The sequence below is a fragment of the Chiloscyllium plagiosum genome, chromosome 35 (genome assembly GCF_004010195.1).
Source record: "Chiloscyllium plagiosum isolate BGI_BamShark_2017 chromosome 35, ASM401019v2, whole genome shotgun sequence".
NCBI classification, from domain to species: Eukaryota; Metazoa; Chordata; class Chondrichthyes; order Orectolobiformes; family Hemiscylliidae; genus Chiloscyllium; species Chiloscyllium plagiosum.
Window position 1 is genome coordinate 11,425,197 of NC_057744.1, and position 22,286 is coordinate 11,447,482.

Genomic DNA, 22,286 nt, shown 5'->3' on the forward strand with positions numbered 1-22,286 from the left:
ACTGACCCGGTTCCATTTTGTTTGCACTGTTCAAGCAACAGCAAGCTGCTAAAGACATGTAGACTTCTGCCCCCACATGCCACAGTTACTTCTCTTCATAGAGGTGTAAGGTGAAGGTGTAAGGGGTACTGGACCTTTAAGAGAGTTAAAAGCTAGCAGAACTACCTGTCACAGCACCAAGGTGTTCTGAACAAGGTAACAATGTAACATTTAGTTGAACAGCTAGATTGGCTGGGTTGCCTGGAAACAGAACAAAAGTTCAAATTCGGCCGATTAGTTTAAATTATGCCCCAAAATACCAAACTCCAATCAAGTTTGAATTTAGTATTTTGACAATATCAACACCAATTGAACGATCCGATGCTTTGGGGTATAAAGCTGAAAAAGAATTGAACAGCTCGAGGAGAAACTGCCAAAAGACCAACAGATGTAGGCGGCTGGTAAGAACTCTCTGAGAGGTACCTGTCTGGAGAAGGAGTTCGCACAGGAAAAAGATCAATACCGATCTAGAGAGCAAACCGACAGAGGAAGATACCAAGCAAAGATTCGACAGCTGGCTGGTTTTGAAATTTGAATTTTTCTGTAAAGCTTAATTGGGGATTTTATTGGACAGGTATTGTAGAAGGGAAGGTAAGAGATAGATTTAGATAAAGGAGTTGTAAATATGTGTTAATTGATTAATCTGTTAGACTTTAAAAAATTAAAGTTGCTAATTTTTGCTTTAAATACTGGCTTTTAGGGTAGTTCTTTGCCTCTCTATATTTAACAGATTACAGCAGGGGTTAAATCATTTCCGTGTTGCAGGTTTAAATTGGCTGGGGGGGCGGGGGGGGGGGTAGGTGGGTTCTCCATGTTGTAAGATGGGTCATGCAGCATGGAAGCAGACCGTTTGATCCAACTAGTCCATACTGACCATGTTCCCAAACCAAACTAGTCTCACTTGCCTGCATTTGGCCCATCTCCCTCCAAACCTTTCCTATTTGTGCACTTATCCAAACGTCTTTTAAATGTTGTAACTGTACCTTTCATTACCACCTCAATTCTATTGGTCATCATCATCACCCAAGTGCTGTACCCATAGTACAGGTCCCTTCCCATTGCGGCCTGGGATTGTTTTGAAATCATGTTCTGCCTATGTTGAAACTTGCATGTCCCGCGTGTTACTGTGAGAACAGGAAACCTTGCAGTTAATCTTGGTTAACAGCGGTCTTGTTTTTGGTGAACTTGTGGAGCCAGGATTGGTGATGGGATTACCCGAGTGCATCGCAAGTGTGTTACACAAACCCTGTCAATAGCCAAGCCGGACCTCGCCCTTCAGGTCACAGCAGAAAACACTCTCTTTGACCCTTCAGGATGCCATCAGCAACCATGACCTCAGCCAAGCCACTCAGACAGGGTTATAATCTATCCCCTCCCCCAAACTGGAGGATATCAGCTGGTAATGAAATGCTGGTGGCTCAGAAAAGGGTCCGAATGCACTACATGGCTCCAAAGATTGTTTTGGAGTAAATCATTATTTTAAATGAAACATATCAATTGCTTCAAGGAATCTAGTCAAATGCAGAAACTTAGCAAGTTAAAAAATTTGAAGAAAATGGTAATTAATATTAATTAATGGTAATTAATTATTGCTTGGCAATACACCTCCATAAACCTTGCTCTGCAGTCATCTTTATCACTGATGTGGAGACGCCGGTGTTGCATTGAGGTGGACAAAGTTAAAAACCGCATGATACCAGGTTATAGTCCAACCAGTTAATTTGGAAGTACTATAATCTGGTATTGAGTGATTTTTATCACTATCATTGAAATGGAGTAATCAAATGCGCTCCCTTTGCTCAAGAGAAAGCTACCAATAGGCTCTCTGACTCCATCTACCACATGCCAACATTCACCAGTCAGTATACAGATTGGGTTTCCTACAGTTCCTCAAAACCAACCGTACTGCTAACGTTGTGAATAGGGCCTAAGCACTGGGGTATACAAAATTAAAAATCTCACAACACCAGGTTATAGTCCAACAGGGTTTTTGGAAGCACTAGCTTTCGGAGTGCTGCTCCTTCATCAGGTGACTAATGAAGGACTAATGCACTTAACACAATGGACAATTTCCCATGGCCAATTCACCTGAACTGCATGTCTTTGGACTATGGGAGGAAACTGGATCACCCCGAGGAAACCCACACAGACATAGGGAGAACATGCAAACTCCACATAGTCGTCCAAGGCTGGAATTGAACCCCGGTCCCTGGCACTGTGAGACAGCAGTACTAACCAGTGAGCCACTGTGCAGTTCTCACATGAAATCCTGTTCCTTGTGGGCAAAAATACTATGCTCATGCATGCCACCTTTTTATTAAGGAGAAAGTTAAGGAGGCAGCCATTTTTATTGCATTCCCCATGACACCACCCTGATTAGACTCTAATGGTCTGGTTTGATTATAATCAGCAAAAAATGACAGTTCACAACTCCTGCTGCATTTCTATGCTAACAATGGTCACACCAATCAGCACCGACTTTTCAGGCTATGTAAATTAATATTTGTTTTCAAATTTTGGGTTTCTTGCACCCTGGTCCTGATGATTGCAAAACTAAAATCTTTGACTTTATGTCTCCTTTAAGCAATAATTTACCTAGTTCTACATGAATGATTTAAATTAGCATTCAGAGAATGCTGTGGACAGAGTTATTTCAGAATGCATAAGGATATCTGAAATGCTGAAGAATCCAACCTTTAAAAAAAATGCTGTTGCTGAGATCATTTCCACGCAAGCATAAACAGGAGATAGACAAAGCATGGGGATAACTGGTAAGAACCATGCAGTAGGTTTGAAATATATGCATTTCTCACTGCCTGTTATTCATTTGAACATTTTTATAGACAATAGTTATGATGCATTTGGCCGGGTTTAAACTTCTCGTAGATATTCAGTGCCCAGCTCATAGAATGGGGAAAAAAAATGCTCACCAGACATATCGCACATTTTTTAAATATTAAATTGCACGGAGTAAAATTGTACAGCAAACAGTAATCAAACTAAATACCTGTACTGAACAGACAAGATGCTAGTGCTAAATGATTCATTTCCTACTACTCTCTTGTAGCCATACTTAATCCAGTTGATTGAAAAATCTAACTCCTCAAATCTCCAGCACCCTAGCTGCTGGTCTTTAACCTATTCAATCCATTTCACAAAAAAACAACAGATGCTGACAATCAGAAATTCTAGCACAAAGTGGTAGAAAAAACTCAGCAGGTCAGGCAGCATCTGGCAGAGAGAAACAGAGTTAAAATTTCGGGTCTGATGTGAAGGAAAACAGGATAACATTTCTGTGACAGACTTAAGTCAGCCAAAACAACATAAAACTTTCTGGGGACATACTGTACGCGTGCATGTAACAAAAGACTTCGGTCTCTCCCAGGACAGGTTGTCAATCTCAATTTTCAGTCAAACCCTTGCCTTCCAAATTGCAGAAATAGTCAATACACCAAAGGTTAACAATGACTGTCCATGTTGGAATAACAACACAGAGCATTTCACCCAACACGGCCATTAAAGGCTACACAGAAACCGGCACTTTCTCTACTACATCCAATCCCCTCAATGTAGCCTTCTATTCTTCATTCTTCTGCACTCCCTACCTCGATTTATTATAGCGTCCTTAAATTTCCAATACATGGTTTTAATCTCGCTTGCAATTGGAAACAGTCATACAGACTGGTTCAACCAGTTCATGCTGACCATGTTCCCAGACTGAATGAGTCCCACATATCTGCGCTTGGCCCATATATCTCCAAACATTTATGGATGTTACCATACATCTTTTAAACATTGTAATTGTTAATTGTACCTGCCTCCACCACTACCTCTGGTTCATTCCACACACAAACTATGTTGCCCCTCAACTCATTTTTATAACTTTCTCCCCTTACCTTAAAAATATGCCCCGTTCTTTCTTGAAAACCCCCACCCTAGGGGGAAAAAACACCTGCCATTCACTTTATTTATATCCCTCATGATTTTATAAGCCTCTAGAAGGTCACCCCTCAACCTCATATACTCTACATCGATGCCAACAAATCTTCTCATAATCTTAAAGGCCTCTATCTAATCACCCCTCAGCGTAATGTTCTCTAGTGAAAATGACCTGAAGCCTGATCAGCTCTTAGATGGACCAGAACATGCATGCCACAATGAGATTCATCATCCCGAAAAGATCAACTTCTTCAAGAAAAGAGGGAACACACACATACATAAATGTACAACCAGTATAGATCTTAAAAGTGAAAGCCACAACTTAGGATTCTTGAGGCTGAAGTAATGAAAAGACAAACATCAAATAATTATTGCAGGTGATTTGGAAACTTACGTCGAACTTCCCGGAAGTAAATAGTTTGCCGACTCGGATTCAACAGCTGGATCACGGAATCGTCATTGTTCTTCACTCGACAGCTGATGGTTGCCACCTCACCCTCCACCACCACCACATTGTCTGTCACCAGATTCTGTGTATCAGCTTCACAAATTAAAAGCAACCGTTAGAAATGCAATGAAGTGAAACAATGGTCTTCCCCGGTATCTGTGCGACAAACCAAGCAGGGGCAGAAACAGATTCTCAAAAGGTCCTGGGGATGCAAGGCAGGCCCTTCCAGGCTTGGAAGACCATATCTAGTTTTTTTTTTAAAAGCTTTCATTCACCTGCATGACTTCAGGGGCATTTATTCCACTCAGACATGTTGAGTTGCCCTTGTGGTAACATCCCTACATCTGGGTCAGTAGGCCCAGATTGAAGTCAGAAAGTGTGGTGCTGGAAAAGCACAGCCTGTCAGGCAGCATCTGAGGTGCAGGAGAGTCAACATTTCCACCATAAGTTGTTCTGGTTAAAGTCCCACCTGCTCCATTGGTACGTAATAACATCTCTAAACCTGCTGAGAAAACATCTACATTCAGAAAACAACAGCTCCTGTGGTACGTTGTAATGTCCCTACCTCTGGATCAGGAGGATGAGTTTAAGCCCTACCTGCTCCAGAGGAGTGCGTCATACTGAACAGGTTAATTAGAGAAAAAAAAATCCACCTAGAAAATTTCAGCTCTGATACAAGGGCTCACACTATATCTCAGAGTCAGGTAAAAATTTCCTAAATTCTACTTTAAATCGGAGTTAGTTGGTGAGGCGGGGCCTTGCAATTTGGTTCACATCTGACTCAATGCTTGGAAGAAGCAATGCTGTTTGCTCAAGGTTAAAATTCTTAATGGCAGTAAAACATTTTTAGGAAGAGAAAAAAATCCTATTGGTTCTTGCTTGTCAGTTCAATCACATTACCATATTATACCCTCCAAACATGTGATTTAACACTGTTTAGAGGTGGATACCCATCACTGTAGAATAATACTACAGTAGTTTTCTTCAAACATGCCACTTCTGATGCCATTTTCAAACGCTAATTTTCAGTTTGGCATGTTGGACTACAATCAATTTTCTAATTCTGATGCTCCGTGTCAAAATCTTTTAGATCTTTCAGGTAAGATTTAGAATAGAAAAATAGATTCAAGTTTCCTTCATCTCTATCTCACAGCCAGCTTCAAGCATTACATTAAAAAGCAGACAGATCAAGATTGCAGTTTCAGGTATCGGCCATCTTGTGGCCTCAGTGCTCAATTTCAGCATCCAAGAGATGAATTAACTACAAAGCATGCTGGGTATTTCCATGAACTCCTCCAGTGTAAGCTGTGAAACCTCTTCCACCTTTCTCCACATCCTTCAGGCACTGTGTGCAGAAACCCTTCAAACACACACTTTCAAAAGCCTGTTCTAAGCATACTACATTTCCAAAATATTTCTAAAATCTACACCAAGTCAAGGCTCCCTTCTCTGCTTTTGCAATCAGCTTTGGGCAATTTGGTATGTCAAAGTGTCAGTTACTGGCAAACACTTGGAATGAATCACCTTTCAGTCATGCAATACTCATTTCCTTTGCACAGCACACTCAGCCAGGTGGAATTGGACACGGTTCTAAATGTGGAGAAATGGGTGACTACAAATAATCTGAAGCGTTGGGTATAGGAAGTGACTAATTTATCACAGTCCTATTACCTCCATGGTATATGACCTAATGCTATCACAAATTAAATTAACTGTACAGAAGGTTCCACCTTAAAGGAATAGAATGAATGTCATTTCTATTGATTGCCAATTACAAGAGCTAGTAAGTCACAATCATTGTAAGAGAATCAAGGTTTCTGGAAACTCAGTGGAGCAGGATCACAGTAAACACTCGACACCATAAGTTATTTACATTTCACAGAATTTTGTAACATAAACTTCGAGGTGAAAGTTAACAAACACAGATGCACATAGTTAGCGAATACTTCATACCTGCTGACTATCTGTTCAAATTGGGAGGTTCAAATGTCCTTGAGTAAGGATACTACATTTTACCAGAGGTGGTGAGCTAAGGTAGAATCTCTAGCCCACTGATTCAGGTGGATGTTAATAATCCTGTAATTTTGTTCCTGGGGAACTAAATTCCACATCACTTCCGCAGAACAGCATTACATTAAAAAAAAGTCAAGTTGTTGCTTTCGTGGGTCCTCTCAGTCCACAAACTGACTACAGTGGTCACTTGTATATTAAGAGTACCACAGAATATAGTTTATTCAGTGTGGGAGTTTTTAAAATTGAATTATCAGGGTGATGGACTGATCCTGTGATGCCTGGTCTAAATTTCACTGTGCCAGCACTAATATGGCACATGTGAGGCACTTTGTGTTAATACACTCCAAAAATACATTTATAATAGATTCAACCTGACAGGAGTGGAGTGGTTGTTTAAACATTATTTTACAGACAGCAAAATACATTCATTGGGCTGGATTTTACTGCTGTGTTGGGTACCTGCTGTGTTATTTCTGTTTGATTGCACTATTATACTGCTCATCAGGAATATAAAGGCTTTAGACCCTACTGTATTGTCTCCCTTCTACACCCCAATCCCCTCAACTCCATTGCAACTTGAACACCAGTTTTCAAATGTACAACTGACAAGGCTTTGCAGATTAAAATTCACAATTCATCAATGGCCAGGTTTCTTCAAGTTCTTCACTCAGAAGTTGGCAATTCAACATGAGCAGATGGCAACATGTTTCTGAAATCCCTTTTAGAGAGTTGTGACTGATTTAAACGGATAAGTATTTATGGAGGGTACAGGAAAACAAGTGGTTTGCCATCTTTTCTTTCCCCATCCTCTTCTGAAGACCTAGGGCAATACATGGAACCAATAATGAATCACAGCTAGAGATGACATTATCCCAGTTTGATGTTCCCTCACACACTCCTTCACTCAAGGACATAGAGCCAGGGGAAACCGTCTATAATTTACAAATCTATAGTGAGAATGTGGTGGATCTTCATCCTAGGCCCCAAGGATCGGTCTTCGCTCTATTCATGTCTTGGCTAGCAGAAGTTGATCCATCACCTATCCAAATTATGAATTAAGCTCCAGTCGTTTTGGATTTTGGGTGATTTTTGCCTCTACTTAGCCAAGGAGTTCTGAAACCCAGTGTAGTTCATGCTATGGTTATTTTTGGACCAAGGCTATAAGAAATAAGGAGGCGGCCATTTGGCAGCTTGAACCTACACTGTCATTCAATAGGGTAATTGCTGATCTGACATTCCTCATATCCATCTCCCTGCATATTTCCCATAATCCTCAATTCCCAGACTGATCAATAATCTATGGATCTCAGTCTTAAACATACACAAGGACTCTGCGGCTAGGAGGTCCGAAGGAGAGGAAGTCCCTCCAAAGCAAATCAACACATTCGGATATTAAAGATATTATCTGCTGGGAGCCTCGAACTCCACACAGATTTACAATCATTTTATTTGGGTGAGATCATTATCTTCAACAGTTCTCAGTGTCACAGTATAAAACAGCTTAGTTCAACTTTATCTTTCATTTCTGAGGAGTTGCAAGCTTCAAGAATACAAATGTCATTCTGATGTCTGTGGAGCAAAGTACCACAAAGCCTAGCATTCATGTTCTTGCTCCTGGAATCAGGGACACATTGAAAGTTGGAATACTCTGCTTCCTCTTATTCATTCACGACATGAAGACATCACTGGCTAGACAGTGCCCATCCCTAATTGCCTAGAGAGCAGTTAAGAGTCATATTGCTGTGAGGCTGCAGTCACATGTAGGCCATAAGAGGTAAGGATGACGGTTTCCTTCCCTAAAGGGCATTAGTGAACCAGATGCGTTTTTTCTGACAATTGATCCATCAGACTCTAATTCTGGACTTTTATTGAATTCAAATTTCACCACTTGCCATAGCAGGATTTGAACCCGGGTCTATAGAACATTACCTGGATCTGTGTTAACTCCAGCCTCTGTGTCCTCACTTTCTCCTGGTCTCTGGGTTAACAGCCCAATGATAATACCAAGAGGCCAATATTATGTAACCACATAAGAATATTTACATTTGGACCCAGGAACAATTCATTGTTAGGACACATGCTAGTGTCCAACTTGACTGTCAGCTTGGATACTGGTCAAGCAAGTATGTGAAATAATCTGGATGTGGCCAACTCTAATGCCAGTTTGAGGCTAAACTCTGACATTACTTGCCATTGACAGATTTTGCAGCCACAATTTAGCAAAGTTTCATTGTACTGACAGTCAGTAAAGTTAGTCATTTCTGAGTAAGATTTGTGACAATTCCAATTCTAAGCATGGATACTTTTTTTTTAAAATTCTGAAACCTTTTATAGTTTGATTATCAGTTCAGGATTGTGATTGTGATCACCCATAGCTCAGGTTCAATACCAGTTGGTACTGCACAGACTGATTGTGAGTCATCTGTTTAAAGTCCAGAGAACTCTCAGCAAATATTTAGAATGACACACTGTCTGGGAGTCTCCTGACAGGCATTTTAACATGAGACGACACTGAGAGATGGCCTCACGATATCTGTTGAGCTATCTAATAAATCTGAATTGCAATCATTATGTTCAAGGCTCATTCCCTTCAGTCTAGCTGGTAAAAGAAGCAATTCATATTCTTCATTAATTACATTTCCATTAAGATTGAGGCTTGAGAAACTTTGTGGAATTGAAGAGATGCCAAACAGTGAGGCTGAATGAATTGTGAATCAGACTCATTACAATGGGAACTGCTTCTCAGTAATTTAACAAAAGCAAGTGTCACCCAAGCATTTGTGCTATACACAGAATATATCAATGCAAACTCATGACACAAACACCAGTCAACCTGGCTCACTGGGAAGGGGGACTCCAATTTTAATTTTTTTAATCAATTCATGGGATGAGGGTGTCACTAGCGAGGGCCAGAAATTATTGCCCATCCTGTGGGCAGTTAAGAGTTAACCAGTTAATCAGATGTTGTCCAGACCAGATAAGAATGGCTGCTGCCTTTCCTAAAGGACATTAATGAACCAGATGTTTTTTTTTCCCCCCCCAACAATTGATTCATGGTCATTAGACTTTTAATTCCAGATTTTTATTGAATTAGTCTGCTGTGACGGGATTCGAATCCGGGTCCTCAGAACATGACCTTGGTCTCTGGATTAACATCCTAGCGATAATGCTACCAGACCATCACCTCCCTGAACTGAAAGGAAGGAACGGGTTTCCCTATGTCAGAAATATTTATATCCGTGAATAAACACTCCACGCTGAGCTTCAACTGTTACATCCATTAAAAAGAAAAATCAGCTTGTATGAGATTATTCCAGATAACACTCAAAATGTACTGGATGTTGCCATGATTTTGGAAAGCCAAGTTGGGGGTGGGGGGCTGGGTGGAGCAGGGAGGGGAGTCTTCTGCATTCAGATGGGGGAAGCTTGGAGACAGGAAAGGCAAGTGATTAGGTAGCAAGATGCCAAGGCCAGGCTCCTCATCCTGCCTCCATGTTTGGGATCAAGCGGGAAAGAGATGCAGTTTCCTGCACTGTCAGTGCACCCCCTCACCCACTGTCTCTGATTTCTGGGGTGGCACATGAGAAAAGGTTAAAATCAATTAGGATTATATTTCCTGGCCTTCAGAAAAATAAGCGTTGGGGAAACTTCTAGAAACTCAAAAAGCTAACAGGACAAGACCAGGCTGATATGGTAAGGATGTTGCCAATGACTAAAAAGTCCAGAACCATGGGTCACAGTGTTAGGATATTGGAGTGAACCATTTCGGACTGAGGAGGAGGAGAGTGGAGAGGCTGTGGATTTCACCACCACAGAAAGCAGCTGAGGCCATAACATTGTATGATTTCAAGAAGGAGTTGGATATAGCAGCAGAGGCTAAAAGGATCAAAAGAACAGTGGGAGGAAAGCAGGGACAAGGGACTGAGTTGGATGATCAGCCATGATCATGATGAATGGTGGGTCAGGCTTGAAGGGCCAAACAGTCTATTCCTGCTGCTATTTTCTATGATTAACTAGCAGCAGATGGGCTTGTGGTTGTGTGGCATTCCCGATAGCTCCAATGCTGCAGACAGTTGGACTCTTCTTCATGGGCTGGTCAGGGTGGGGTTGTCATGAATACCTAATCAAAAATTGAGGGGTAGGAGGGTGTCGAGTTGGAATTGACAGCCCATCTCTGCTTTTGACCTCCGCTTCCTCCTTCTCCCCAAAAATCCTAGACTGAGGAACCCAGCACCATCCCTCTCCCAAACCCCTATATCTCTCACCTTGTCCTGTGTCCTCCGTTGTCCTGGGACTTGAGGGGGTCAGGACTGCTCTACCAGCAGCCGCCACAGTTTCCATTGTGGCGCTGCTGAGCACAAAAGCTACTGACTTCTGTTGGGTCAGCAGTTCCTGCAGGGAGGAATCTCTGCTCCCAGAATCTTGATTCCCACAGAAAGACCTGCCAGAGGCATCACCACTGACTGGTCGGTGTGGAGTTTGATTGGCTGCCCCATGAAGGGGCAGAGTGGGTCTCCCAACAGACGGGTTGCCTGGTCACCTGTTGCGACCCCTGATGCCCCGAGATGCCGCCTGAAGTCAAAGAATTAAGCTAGTATAGGATTGTTAGTGGAATTGCTACTGCATGCACTCATGATAGTTAGGATACAATGATTATCAGTTATATTCGTTGCTGCAACACTACTTTGTTTTCAAAATAGACGCAGAAACGTACACATCCAGCAAAACATTGACTGAAGACATAAAAAAAATGCTGACTAAATCCCTATTGCTTCAACTTGAAGGACGTTTTCAGAATTTGAAAAAAGTATACAATATTGGGGAACTTATTTGTCTGCTAGCCATTATGCCATACAAAAGTAATCACCTCAGTTGTCTGCTTTCAATTGAAAAAAAAAATGGAAATTAATAAGTAATTCTATAAAAACTGTCGAAGGGTGGAGACTTTTCAAACCCTTCATTTGCTTTCTTCATTACTGAATAGATTATGCGAACCAACCAAATAAATCAGGATCCAATGGATTATCAAGATAGATCAGGGTCAACTACAGAGATGCAGTAAAGGTAATAACCAGTAGAGGGCAGTTCATTGCACACCCTGACCCCGCACACTTCCTTTTTGTTCCAAGCAAAACAAATGCTATGAAAATCCTAGACGAATTTTAAACATATACACAAATGCATTTGCTGAGACCCTCTTTCTATAGCATGCAAAGAAACGTGCAAACTGTAGGAAAAATGGAACAGGCAAAAGGTCAAATAAAAGAACTGTTAGAAAAGTTTAAAAAGAACAATTGAAAAAGTATTCAGCTCTTCCAGCTGTGAACAAATCCATCTGCAAGATCAAAGCTGGTCTCTTTCTGGTTCACTGGTACCATTAAGTTTAAATGAGATTTTGGCCACAGCTTTTATCCTGATGGTTGGAGACAGTCTCTGCTTTAAACTCTTTTATTACCCGGCAGTAATTGGATCATTCACCCCAATCTGAATTCATCACCTCCAGCCAAATTGCAGAGATTTCAAATTTGGACGACCGGCTGAAGAACTGTATTCAAATTAAAATTCATGTGCACAAGCCAGGCAAGTCCCTTCTCAGCGTCTTTACTGACATCTATGAGAGGATCAGGGCTCTTAGGAATTTTAAATGGGATGGGATTTTGGGGTTAGGGAGTGGGAGTCAGAGACACAAACGGCATCTCCTGGCAATTCAATTAAATGCAATTTAAATATTAAGCTTTCAATAGAAAATTTAGAAACCAGCTTTAGCAACACTGTCATGGTCAGAAACCAAGAACACAAAGATGATCCTAACTGGTTCAGATCTTCAAGCGAATCAGGAAAAAGCAGAGGTTATCCTTAAAAGAGGGTTTAGCATGTAACATGGTGGCAAGCACATTTTTCTGATTGAAGGAGCATTCTACTTGCAATTGTTCCAATCGAAGTTTTACACTATGGAGAAAAGGAGGATGTTGGCTGTGTAAAAACAGCTGTTTAACGTGAACATGAAGTACAAACAAACTTGCATTTCTATAGCACTTTACCTCTTGAAACAAAACCCAAAAGTGTCAGGGAAACTCAAAAGTCCAGGCAGGATCTGTGCAGAGAGAAAAAGTGTTAAATGCTTTGAGCCCAATATGAATCTTCCCCACCACTCCCATTGCCCATTTCATCTTCTGAAATCCTTGAACTAGAAACATTTACTCTGCCTCTTTCTCCATGAATGCTGACAGACCGGTTGAGTTTCTCTAGCACTTTGGGTTTTTTACTTCGGATCTCAGCATCCACAATAATTTGCTTTTATTTGAGACCTTATCTCTTGACTTGGATTTTCACTTTGCTGAGACAGTTTCTTATCTAAGCTCTTATTGTTCATGGACTGGAAGTTCCAGTTCAGAGATATCAACAAACACTCGAGCTATATATGGGCTTTAAAATTGTTTTGCTAAAACCATGAACGATGGAAGCTTGCAGTGCAGAAGGAAGCTATTCAGGCCTTCATATATCTAAAACAAGTCTGTTCCCACTATTTGGCCAAAGCAGCGAATCATCCTCTGCTTTAAGTATTTCCTTTGCTCTTCAAAGTGACAATGGTCATCCTTTGTCCCAACTGTTGCTTGAAGCTAATCACTACAATTGAATCACTCACTGCTGAATGAAGGTACTCCTTGTTCTTTAAAGTTGATGACATAGAACATAGAACAATACAGCGCAGAACAGGTCCTTTGGCTCTCGATGTTGCACCGACCTGTGAACTAATCTAAGCCCGTTCCTCTGCACTATGCAATTATCATCCATGTGCTTATCCAAGGACTGTTTAAATGCTCTTAATGTGGCTGAGTTAACTATATTGGCAGGCAGGGCATTCGATGCCCTTATCACTCTGTGAAGAACCTGCCTCTGACAACTGTCTTAAATCTACACTCAATTTGCAGCTATGCCCCCTCGTACAAGCTGACGTCATCATCCTAGGAAAAAGACACATTGTCCACTCTATCTAATCCTCTGATCATCTTGTATGTCTGTATTAAATCCCCTCTTAGCCTTCTTATCTCCAATGAGAACAAACCCCAAGTCCTTCACCCCTTCGTCATAAGACTTTCCCTCCAAACCAGGCAACATCCTGGTAAATCTCCTCTGCACCTTTTTCAATGCTTCCACATCCTTCCTGTAATGAGGCGACCAGAACTGTACACAATATTCCAAGTGAGACCGCACTAGCATCCTTCATGGTTTCCCCAACTGATCATCCTCTGCTTTTTCACTTGAACAAAACCTCCTCAAATTTTCAAAACATTTCTTAATTTTCTCTGCTCCTGAGGAAGTACCCAGTATTGTTGATCTCATCAGACACAAATTACTTAACATTCCTAACATCATGCTGAAAATATACAGAATTGTCCTCTATCCTCAAAAAGAGAAAGCTGGAGCTTCCGCAGCGATTATCAATCTCTTTGGCACTTATCATTCACCTTCAAGGAAGAAAGCAATATCAGTGGAACATCTCCCGATGTTAGCATCATTCCCAAGTAGGGCAGAGCACAGTTAGGTATGGAGTACAGCTCCAATGACTCTGCCCTCATTTCTTACACCAGCTATTCTGTGACCCAGTCACATTGGGTTCTTGCCAAATTAGGAACAATTTTAGGCTTCTGGCCAAAGCCCATCATGAAGTGGATTAAAACTCATTTCACATGGGATCCTTACAGATAGACAAAGAGACCTTGGATTTGATGCCAATTCCCAGAAGTGAATGCCATGTGTCTAAATCACTATGGCTTTGACATCTGTTCCCGGGGGAACTTAGATTGGCACACGGTACTTGAAAAATTACCCTAATCTTCTTGCTCACATGCTCTATTCCTATTTATAAAGTACAAAATTATGCTAGCTGTTTTATGAGGTGGAGGAAGGCCAAAATCTCTCAGCCTGTGAGGAGGAGCTGTCCTGCTGATGCCATCCTGGAGATCACAGCACCCAGCAAGAGGGTTCGCCCCCAAACTCATAAAAAGGCACCACTATGTCTCAGGCACCCCATGGCCAGAACTGGCCAGGGTTCTAACAGGCAGACTGCAGCCTGATCAGCAAACCAGGCACCAGCAACCCTAAGCTACATTCTCGGAACTTCCTCAACAAATTCTATCAAATACAAAATTAAAAACATGAAAGAAAAATAAACATTTTAACAGTTGCTTCATTTTCCAGTCTGGAATTTAGCCCTTCAAAGTACTATATTCTAATTCTGAGAGCACAGGAGTAATATTTTAACTTGCTTTCTATGGAAGGCCCTACAGAACTCAACTCACATTTTAACATTTATTCTTTTGGGAATCAATGTTTCACATAAGGTTGTTTCACTGAAAGTTGTATTTTTCAGAACTACAATCACAACTTTAAGTGAGGACTTCCTGTATTCCAGATGTCCGAGTCCAGCCAATTTTTCATGAACCAAACACATTTTTTGTTCCACTTTCTCCCTGAAGATATTTGTATTTCGTTTCCGCTGGCAATTGTAAACAAGGAGAAACATTCAAAATGTCTACTGTTCCTTCATCTTTGTTCCTGAGCACTGGGCTTTTTCTCAGATATTATTTTAGTATTTTTTTAGCAAGTTCTCAATTTGCTTGCCGGCCTCATAATACTCTTTCAACTTTCATCCCTATTTGTATGCTATACATCACGAATCTCTCCACAATTGCTTGCTTTGTAAGTTAAGCCTTGTAAAACTTCCACACAATTTAGTCTCTTCCTTCTCGATATCTTATTCCGTGGTTCATTCATCAAGCTGCTCTGAAAGGAAATGTTAAAGTACCTCTTCGAGATGGCTCAGGGAATCCCTAATGGACTCTACCTATAAGCCTCTCTTGATTTGTCCCTGAGATCGTACTCCGTGGTAGTCTGGAATATAAAACTCTTACAGACAGTTTAATTTAAATTATTACCTTCATTTACCAATTACATCAAATGTTACACTATAATAGAGATACCTACAAGCCACGCTCGAGCTAAAACCTTTAGGCAAAAGTGAGGATTGCAGATGCTGGAAACCAGAGTTTAGATTAGAGTGGTGCTGGAAAGGCACAGCAGGTCAGGCGGCATCCGAGGAGCAGGACAATCGATGTTTTGGGCAAAAGCCCTTCATCAGGAATCAACCTTTCTAAAACCTTTAGCAGAATAGTGGTGCCACTTCTTACCCCTAGGAGCTCTCTCAGGCTACTCCCCTTATTGCTGCAAACAAGCGGTCTTTATACAGAATTTGGTATTGAGCTAACAAAAAAAAAACACCGCATGTTCTTAATCAGATAAGCAGCAAATAAAATGGCAAAAGTTTGTAGAGGAATAGAAACTCATTGACAGGTTTGAGTACGCTTGAATAATTAAGCTTCATGGTCAAAGTTTGAAACCCTGATCAGGCCAGGCCAAATGCCTTTAGATAGATTTGCTCTCTTTTAACAGCACGTCAAAACGAGAGACTAGTCTAAACTATGTGAAAAGGTCATGAGGTAACATGCTCAGCTAACATGCCCAGTAACATTGTCCTACATCTTTTATACATGTTAGATTCTCAAAATGCAATTCCCGGATCTCGAGCTACAGGGAACAACACACAAATATTCAATCCATGACAAGCAAGTGTACACTCAAATCAGACCACAAAGAGTTAATCTTTCCACCAGCTTCTGTCCTGTCGGTTCCGCTTTCTCAGCTAGTGTCCCTTGAACACTTAGGTCAGTGAATGTAATTTACAGAGGAATGTTTTTTCTCTCTCTCTCATGTATGAGCATCTTCCAACTTTCTTACTATCTCAGTTTCAGCCTGTGTGTTTTCCTAGCTTGTAAGGGTAATGAGACAGTCACATTCCAAAACAGTCAAGATTAGGGAGCTGAGCTTCATAAATTCAAATCTGCTCAGTGTGGTACACATGAAAACATATCAGGATTGTTCTAATATGTGCGTATTCCACTCAGCTTATTAAATTAAAAGTTCTTTTTCTATTGAGTATGAGCTTTGTTAGGAATCTTCAATATAAACTAGAAATTCAGTTATCCAACATTCAATGGTAAAATATGCACAGCTTCTATCTCTCGGGGTGAAAAGGAAGTACTGCCACACTTTCCACAAGTGAACAAATGTTATCAGCTTATTTACACCGATCCATTGGCACTAAGAACAGATAGGTCACGCAGCATCTGAGGAGGAGAGTCGATGTTTCAGAATTCCTGATGAAGGGCTTTGCCAGAAACATTGATTCTCCTGCTCCTTAGATACTGCCTGATCTGTAGTTTTCCAGCACCACACTCTTGACTCTAATCTCCAGCATCTGCAGTCCTCACTTTCCCCAATAAGAACAGACATCCTTAATTCTTCTGAACAAAGCTCCATGAATACCATGAAGAATTTTGCAGCTGGAAGAAATGACAGAAGGGGTGAGCTTATAAAATGTTTATAAAATCATGAGGGGTATAGATAAGTTGAATGGCAGGTGGCTTCTTCATTGGGTGAGGGTTGTCAAGACTACGTGGCATATTTTTAAGGCGAGAGGAGAAAGATTTAAAAAGACATGGGGCAACCTTTTGTTTACACAGTGGTGTGGTTCATGTGTGGAATGAACTTTCAGAGGAAGTGGTGGATGGGAGTACAGTTACAATGTTTAGAAGACATTTAGATAAATATATGAATAAGAAAGGTTTGGAGGGATATAGGCCAAGTGCAGGCAGGAAGCAGTAGTTTAGTTTGGGATTATGGACTGGTTGGAATGAAAGGTCTGTTTCCATGCTGTATGACTCCATAAACACTGGTGGGTCAGGGCAGAGGGTCATGGGTGAAAAAGTTAAAATTGAGGCACTGCTCAACTGGGATCTAATGCAGATGTCGGAGCAACGTTTCAACAAATCTGCATGATGTGCCATGAAACAGTTTATAGGCGAGTCTTGGTGATTCTCGTGCCAAGTTGCATGCCATGGTAGCAGTCCAATGAGTCTGATTTATATTTTCAGCAGAACAAACAAGACCATGCAATGCAGCATTTTTCTCTTTAACCTCCTTATCCAACCTTACCCAGTCATGCAAAACAAAGGGAAACTGTTCTCCTTAAAACAAAAATCTTTTAAGAATGGCAGCTTTAAATGAAGTCACTGAAAAAAAAAATTCTCTATGTGCATTGCAAAGCAGCTTCCCATACAATGAACAAAGGGGAACTTGGTCATCAGAACACTGCAAGCAGTTACCATAACACCCGCATAAATCTTCATCTTATAACAATGAGTACATCATATTTGTCCAAAAAAGCAGGCAGAACATTCTATCCACTCTGCATTATCCATTCAGATTCAGTTGCCTCATTGTTCTAATACATGCACAGTTACAAAACGTGTCTTCCAGTCAGCTGCAGATAATTCCCAAGCTTTTCACTACACGCAATCCAAGCAGAACATTATGGCGTTCACCGAGCAACCTAATACATCTCAAACCAAGGCATGCTTTAGAAATGCAAGTTATGTTGCAAACTGCTCATGTTTAAAATGGAAAGGAGGCACAATATGCATGAGAAGTTCCAGTCTGCTAATGAGATCCCATGGTAATCATTGTAACGCAGTTTTTGATCTAAGATTTGCTTAAGAAGCCCTTAGATTATAATGTCCATGGGTAAAAACCCATTTCAAGTTTCTATTAGCGAGATTTAGATTCAACCTTAGCTTCAATACGATCTACAATTCTAGCAGAGAATATTAGATCTGAGGAAGTTCAGGTTCCAAAATAAGTAATTAATCTTTGAATTTTGAATTATTCCATAACTTACCATTGGTGGACAAAGACAATATCAAAATGCAAGGAAACTTAAATGACACTACCAATATTTGCATTTTTATATCCCCATTACAAGACCCTAATTGCCAATTTAAAGCAGACACTCAAAATTAATCATTATTGCAGGCATTGGTGTAGTAGCTGGCCATCCAATCATTGCCCTCTTCCCCTGTTAAAGGGATACCCATGTGAAACAGAGAAGAGTCCAAGCTTATGAAATGCATTTGTTCTTCTCTACCTTCGATTTCTTGTGCAGCCCCTGTGAGAACATAGCGGTTTGGGTAGAGGTGGAGGAAAAAGAAGACAAAAGAAAAACAAGTTTAGAAGTCAGCATTGGCCATGTGTGTTTAAAACTCTTACAAAAATAAGCAATCAGAAGAACATAAATAATACTTAAATTACTGATAACCTGTGGAGGGGAAAACTTGGAGGAGAGAGTGTAAGCAATGCAGTCATTAACCTGATATGGTTCACAGTGTGTACTTAGCACATCCATTCAGCTCCAAGACCAGACAGCTAATGAAGCCCAACAGAGGCTCTTACTTTCCTTCTCCCTTAAAGCCAAACCTGCACCAAGATGTTTTGTTAAGAAAGTTAGGGAATTTAACATTTTGACATGCATTAATCATCCCAATGATCTCCTGGGTTGGCATGCATCATGACCGACAAACTATTAACTCCTCTGGAAGAAAGAGACATGCAACATTCAGCCAGATCACGACAGAAGCACTTTTGATGCCTTGTGTCAAAAAAACTAAATTAAGCCATTTTTCTGATATTGTAACTGCTAGGTTCACAGATCGAAGTCCAAGCTCATTAGCACTGCTTCCCTGACAAGCCCACTAACTAATGTACAGTGTGTAGTTATATCAGTCAATGCACTTATGATTCAGTAACAAGCAACCCAATCATGTAATACTGAATTATCTTGACAGGAACATTAATAAGTTTTCACTTTGTATCACGCCCCACACACATTGGTGCCTAAAGCTATGGTTGGTCTCGCATCTGGAATTCAATCCTAATGTACTTTCTGAACGGTTTGAAAAGATAATCAAAGAAGTGCAACCTTACTGTTATAGCAGCTAGGTGTAACCCTGTTGAGGGGACAGGTACATTGTCATGAATGGCAGCTCACATACTAAACTCGACATGAGTTACCAAATGATTGGAGGACAAAAGGGGGGAGGAAGTTGACAAAAGAAGGCAATCAAATAACGAATTGTGGTGAAACATCTCCTAGTATTTGGATGGAGAGAGCACAATACAAAATTGCAAGTGAAGCTTTCTTAGTTAAACAATGTGCACAATGGTACTGAAGAACACAAAATTTATAAATACTGAGGTAGTGGACACATGTAGTTCCTCTGTTGCATTGTGACTGCTCCAAGGAATAACAGCAAATCTAGCTAAATCTTGGTGAAATTAGAGATATCTTTTCACCAACACATTTTTAAAACAGAAAAGTCAAATCTAAAAGTCAACAGGCAATACAATTGTTCTGAAAATGATTTTAACTTGGCTTTACAAATTTTCTCAATGTCTCCATAGCAACGACCTCATAAGGTCTGCCAATAAGTAACTGAAAAGTCCCAACTGTTATTATAAGATAGGTCAATATAGGCAGTTAAAATACTTCAACCACATAATTTTTTTTGAAGTGCATCAGATAAATTATATTTACTGTTCATTCCTTGTCATGTTTATTCCAGATGTATCTAAAGCATAACAATGCAGCAATCTCAATTCTCTGGTCACCACAGAGCAATGGGCTCATTCTGCTCTATTCACCCACTTCACAATTTTCATTACCAATGGAGAAATGTTAACATCAGATGGTGAAGGACTGCATTCAGCCTTGACACAATTAAGTACATCAAACAGGAAAGTGCCTTCCTTTCTGTCCCAAAACAACTGATTGGGTTTCAACCTCAATATTAGTAGTGACATTCCATGGGTGAGTGAGCACTGTAATCTATTGGAGCAAGCTTGCTTATAAATGATGTACTGAAATCTATTGGCCTCTGTTTACAATGGTGGCTATGATACAAATGTAAATTCATAGCATTGAAGTAATACCAAAATACCAATGTCTCACAAAACTGAAAACAAAAATAGGCTCTTGGCCATTTCAGTTTAGAAATGGTAAGTTGGCCTTCAAAGTGAGAGAATTAGAATGAGTACAGAAGCAGGGAACTCACTGCAATTAAATAGGACCTTGTTGAGACACAGCTGGAGCACTATGTGCAGGTGTTCTGGTTATGGGGGGAGCACAACTAAGGTTTACAACCATGATCATACTGAATAGTGGAGTAATCTTGAAGGACAGAATGGCCTATTCCTGCTCCAATTTTCCGTTTCCATCCCAGTTCTCCCAATGTAAGATCCAATTCTCTCAAATAATGCAAAGGTTTTGTTCCTACTATTCTAACTTGAAGTCCATCCTTTGTGTCGATCATTTTGCCTAGAACACATTTCCCATATTAATACTGTGTTTGCCTTTTAGTTTCCTTCTAGTTCTTGCACCAATCTGAAATAAGTTTCAGTATTTAGTTTTTACACTGTACTTCGTGCAAACTCATCTTGCACATGAAGAAAAGCCCAAATTTCTTGAGCATGTTCCTACACTGTTCTCTGACAGAGCAGTGAATCTGCACAGCTACTGGCTTTGCGGTTTGGGTTCAAGTATCTCTGCACATCGGAGTGCATTTAGGAAAAATGAACAAACAGCGAAATTCACAGCTGACCTTGGAGGAACCTGTATGGGAGAGCTCACAGCACAGGAACAGATAAGTGTATAATTTTTAAAAGTGTAGCTTTGTTGTTGTTTTTAAAAATAGTGAGTGGAGTGATTTTTTTTTGTTATATGTTTTATTGAGATCGGTCTCTTGATTAAAATTTAAAAACATAAAACATAGGTATAAAGTCATGAAGGGCATGGATAGGGTAAATAGACCAGATCTTTTCCCTGGGGTAGGGGTGTCCAAAACCAGAAGGCGTAGGTTTAGGATAAGAGGGGAAAGGTATAAAAGAGATCGAAGGGGTAACATTTTCATGCAAAGGGTGGTGCGTGCATGAAAAGGTTGCCAAGGAGGTGGTGGAGGCTGATACAACTACAACATTTAAAAGACATCTGGACTGGTATATGAATAGAAAGGGTTGAGAAGGATATGGACTAAATGCAGGCAAATGGGACTAGATTAATTTAGAATATCTGGTCAGCATGGAGGAGTTGGACCGAAGGTTTTGTTTCTGCACTGTACATCTCTATGACTCTATGTTCTTATACCAAAGATGGTACCACAGCATCAATGTCACAGTCCTCCAGAGGCCTGGGCTAAATGTTCAGAGGGCACAGATTTCAATCCTACTACAGAAGCTGGTAGAATTTGAATTCAATAAATCTGGAATGAAATACTAGTTTAGTTGTGACCATGAAACCATTGTTGATTTTTGCAAAACCTTAGTTGATTCACTACTGTTCTTTAGGGGAGAAAATCTGCCAGCCTTATCGGGTCTGACCGACATCAGACTCCAAATCCATAGCACTTGTGCGACTCTTAGCTGTCCTCTGAAATGGCCAAGCAGGTCACTCTGTTCAAGGGCAATAAATGCCAGCCTTACCATGATAAACGCTGAAAGAATAAAAGAAACAAAACGAGTGCGGTTCGAAACCCCAGGAAAGATTTTGTTTTAAATTTCCATGAATCCTAGTTATTTGCTGCTTGAGCAGCTGAGAACTTGGCAGTGTGATGTGTCTTGGAGAGGAAGTGCTATGAGGAGCCTTGCAGATGAGAAATGGGGCAAAATGAGCAGAGTAACAGACGCACAGGCCAGGGATGGGGTGGCAAAGATGCACTGGGAAAAAGCAGAGAAACCTGGAAATTGTGCTCTTATTGTTGTATACCTCTCTGGGTAGAGGTTTTCTTGAAACTTACCACTGTTCTGTTCCAACAGATGCCTTGCTCAGCAACTGGTGAAAATGCTTGTTGGCCCTTTCTGTGTCTCTGCATTTGTTCATGAGGCTTCTACTTCAGTTCCC

The 22,286-nt window shown here is 40.6% G+C and overlaps 1 protein-coding gene across 5 annotated transcripts in view; it reads right to left on the reverse strand.

Annotated features, from left to right (window-relative positions):
* The window catches only part of cadm1a (cell adhesion molecule 1a), a 399,217-nt gene that overhangs the window by 89,752 nt on the left and 287,179 nt on the right, over positions 1 to 22,286 (reverse strand). For 4 of the 5 annotated variants that reach the window (XM_043676690.1, XM_043676691.1, XM_043676689.1 and 1 more), the window contains exons 2-3: positions 18,483 to 18,503; positions 4,373 to 4,519 (exon numbers count right to left, since the gene is read on the reverse strand). In XM_043676690.1, the coding sequence (XP_043532625.1) occupies positions 4,373 to 4,519; positions 18,483 to 18,503 (168 nt within the window). The remainder of the gene's footprint in view (positions 1 to 4,372; positions 4,520 to 18,482; positions 18,504 to 22,286) is intronic. The other variant, XM_043676688.1, reaches the window with a different exon arrangement.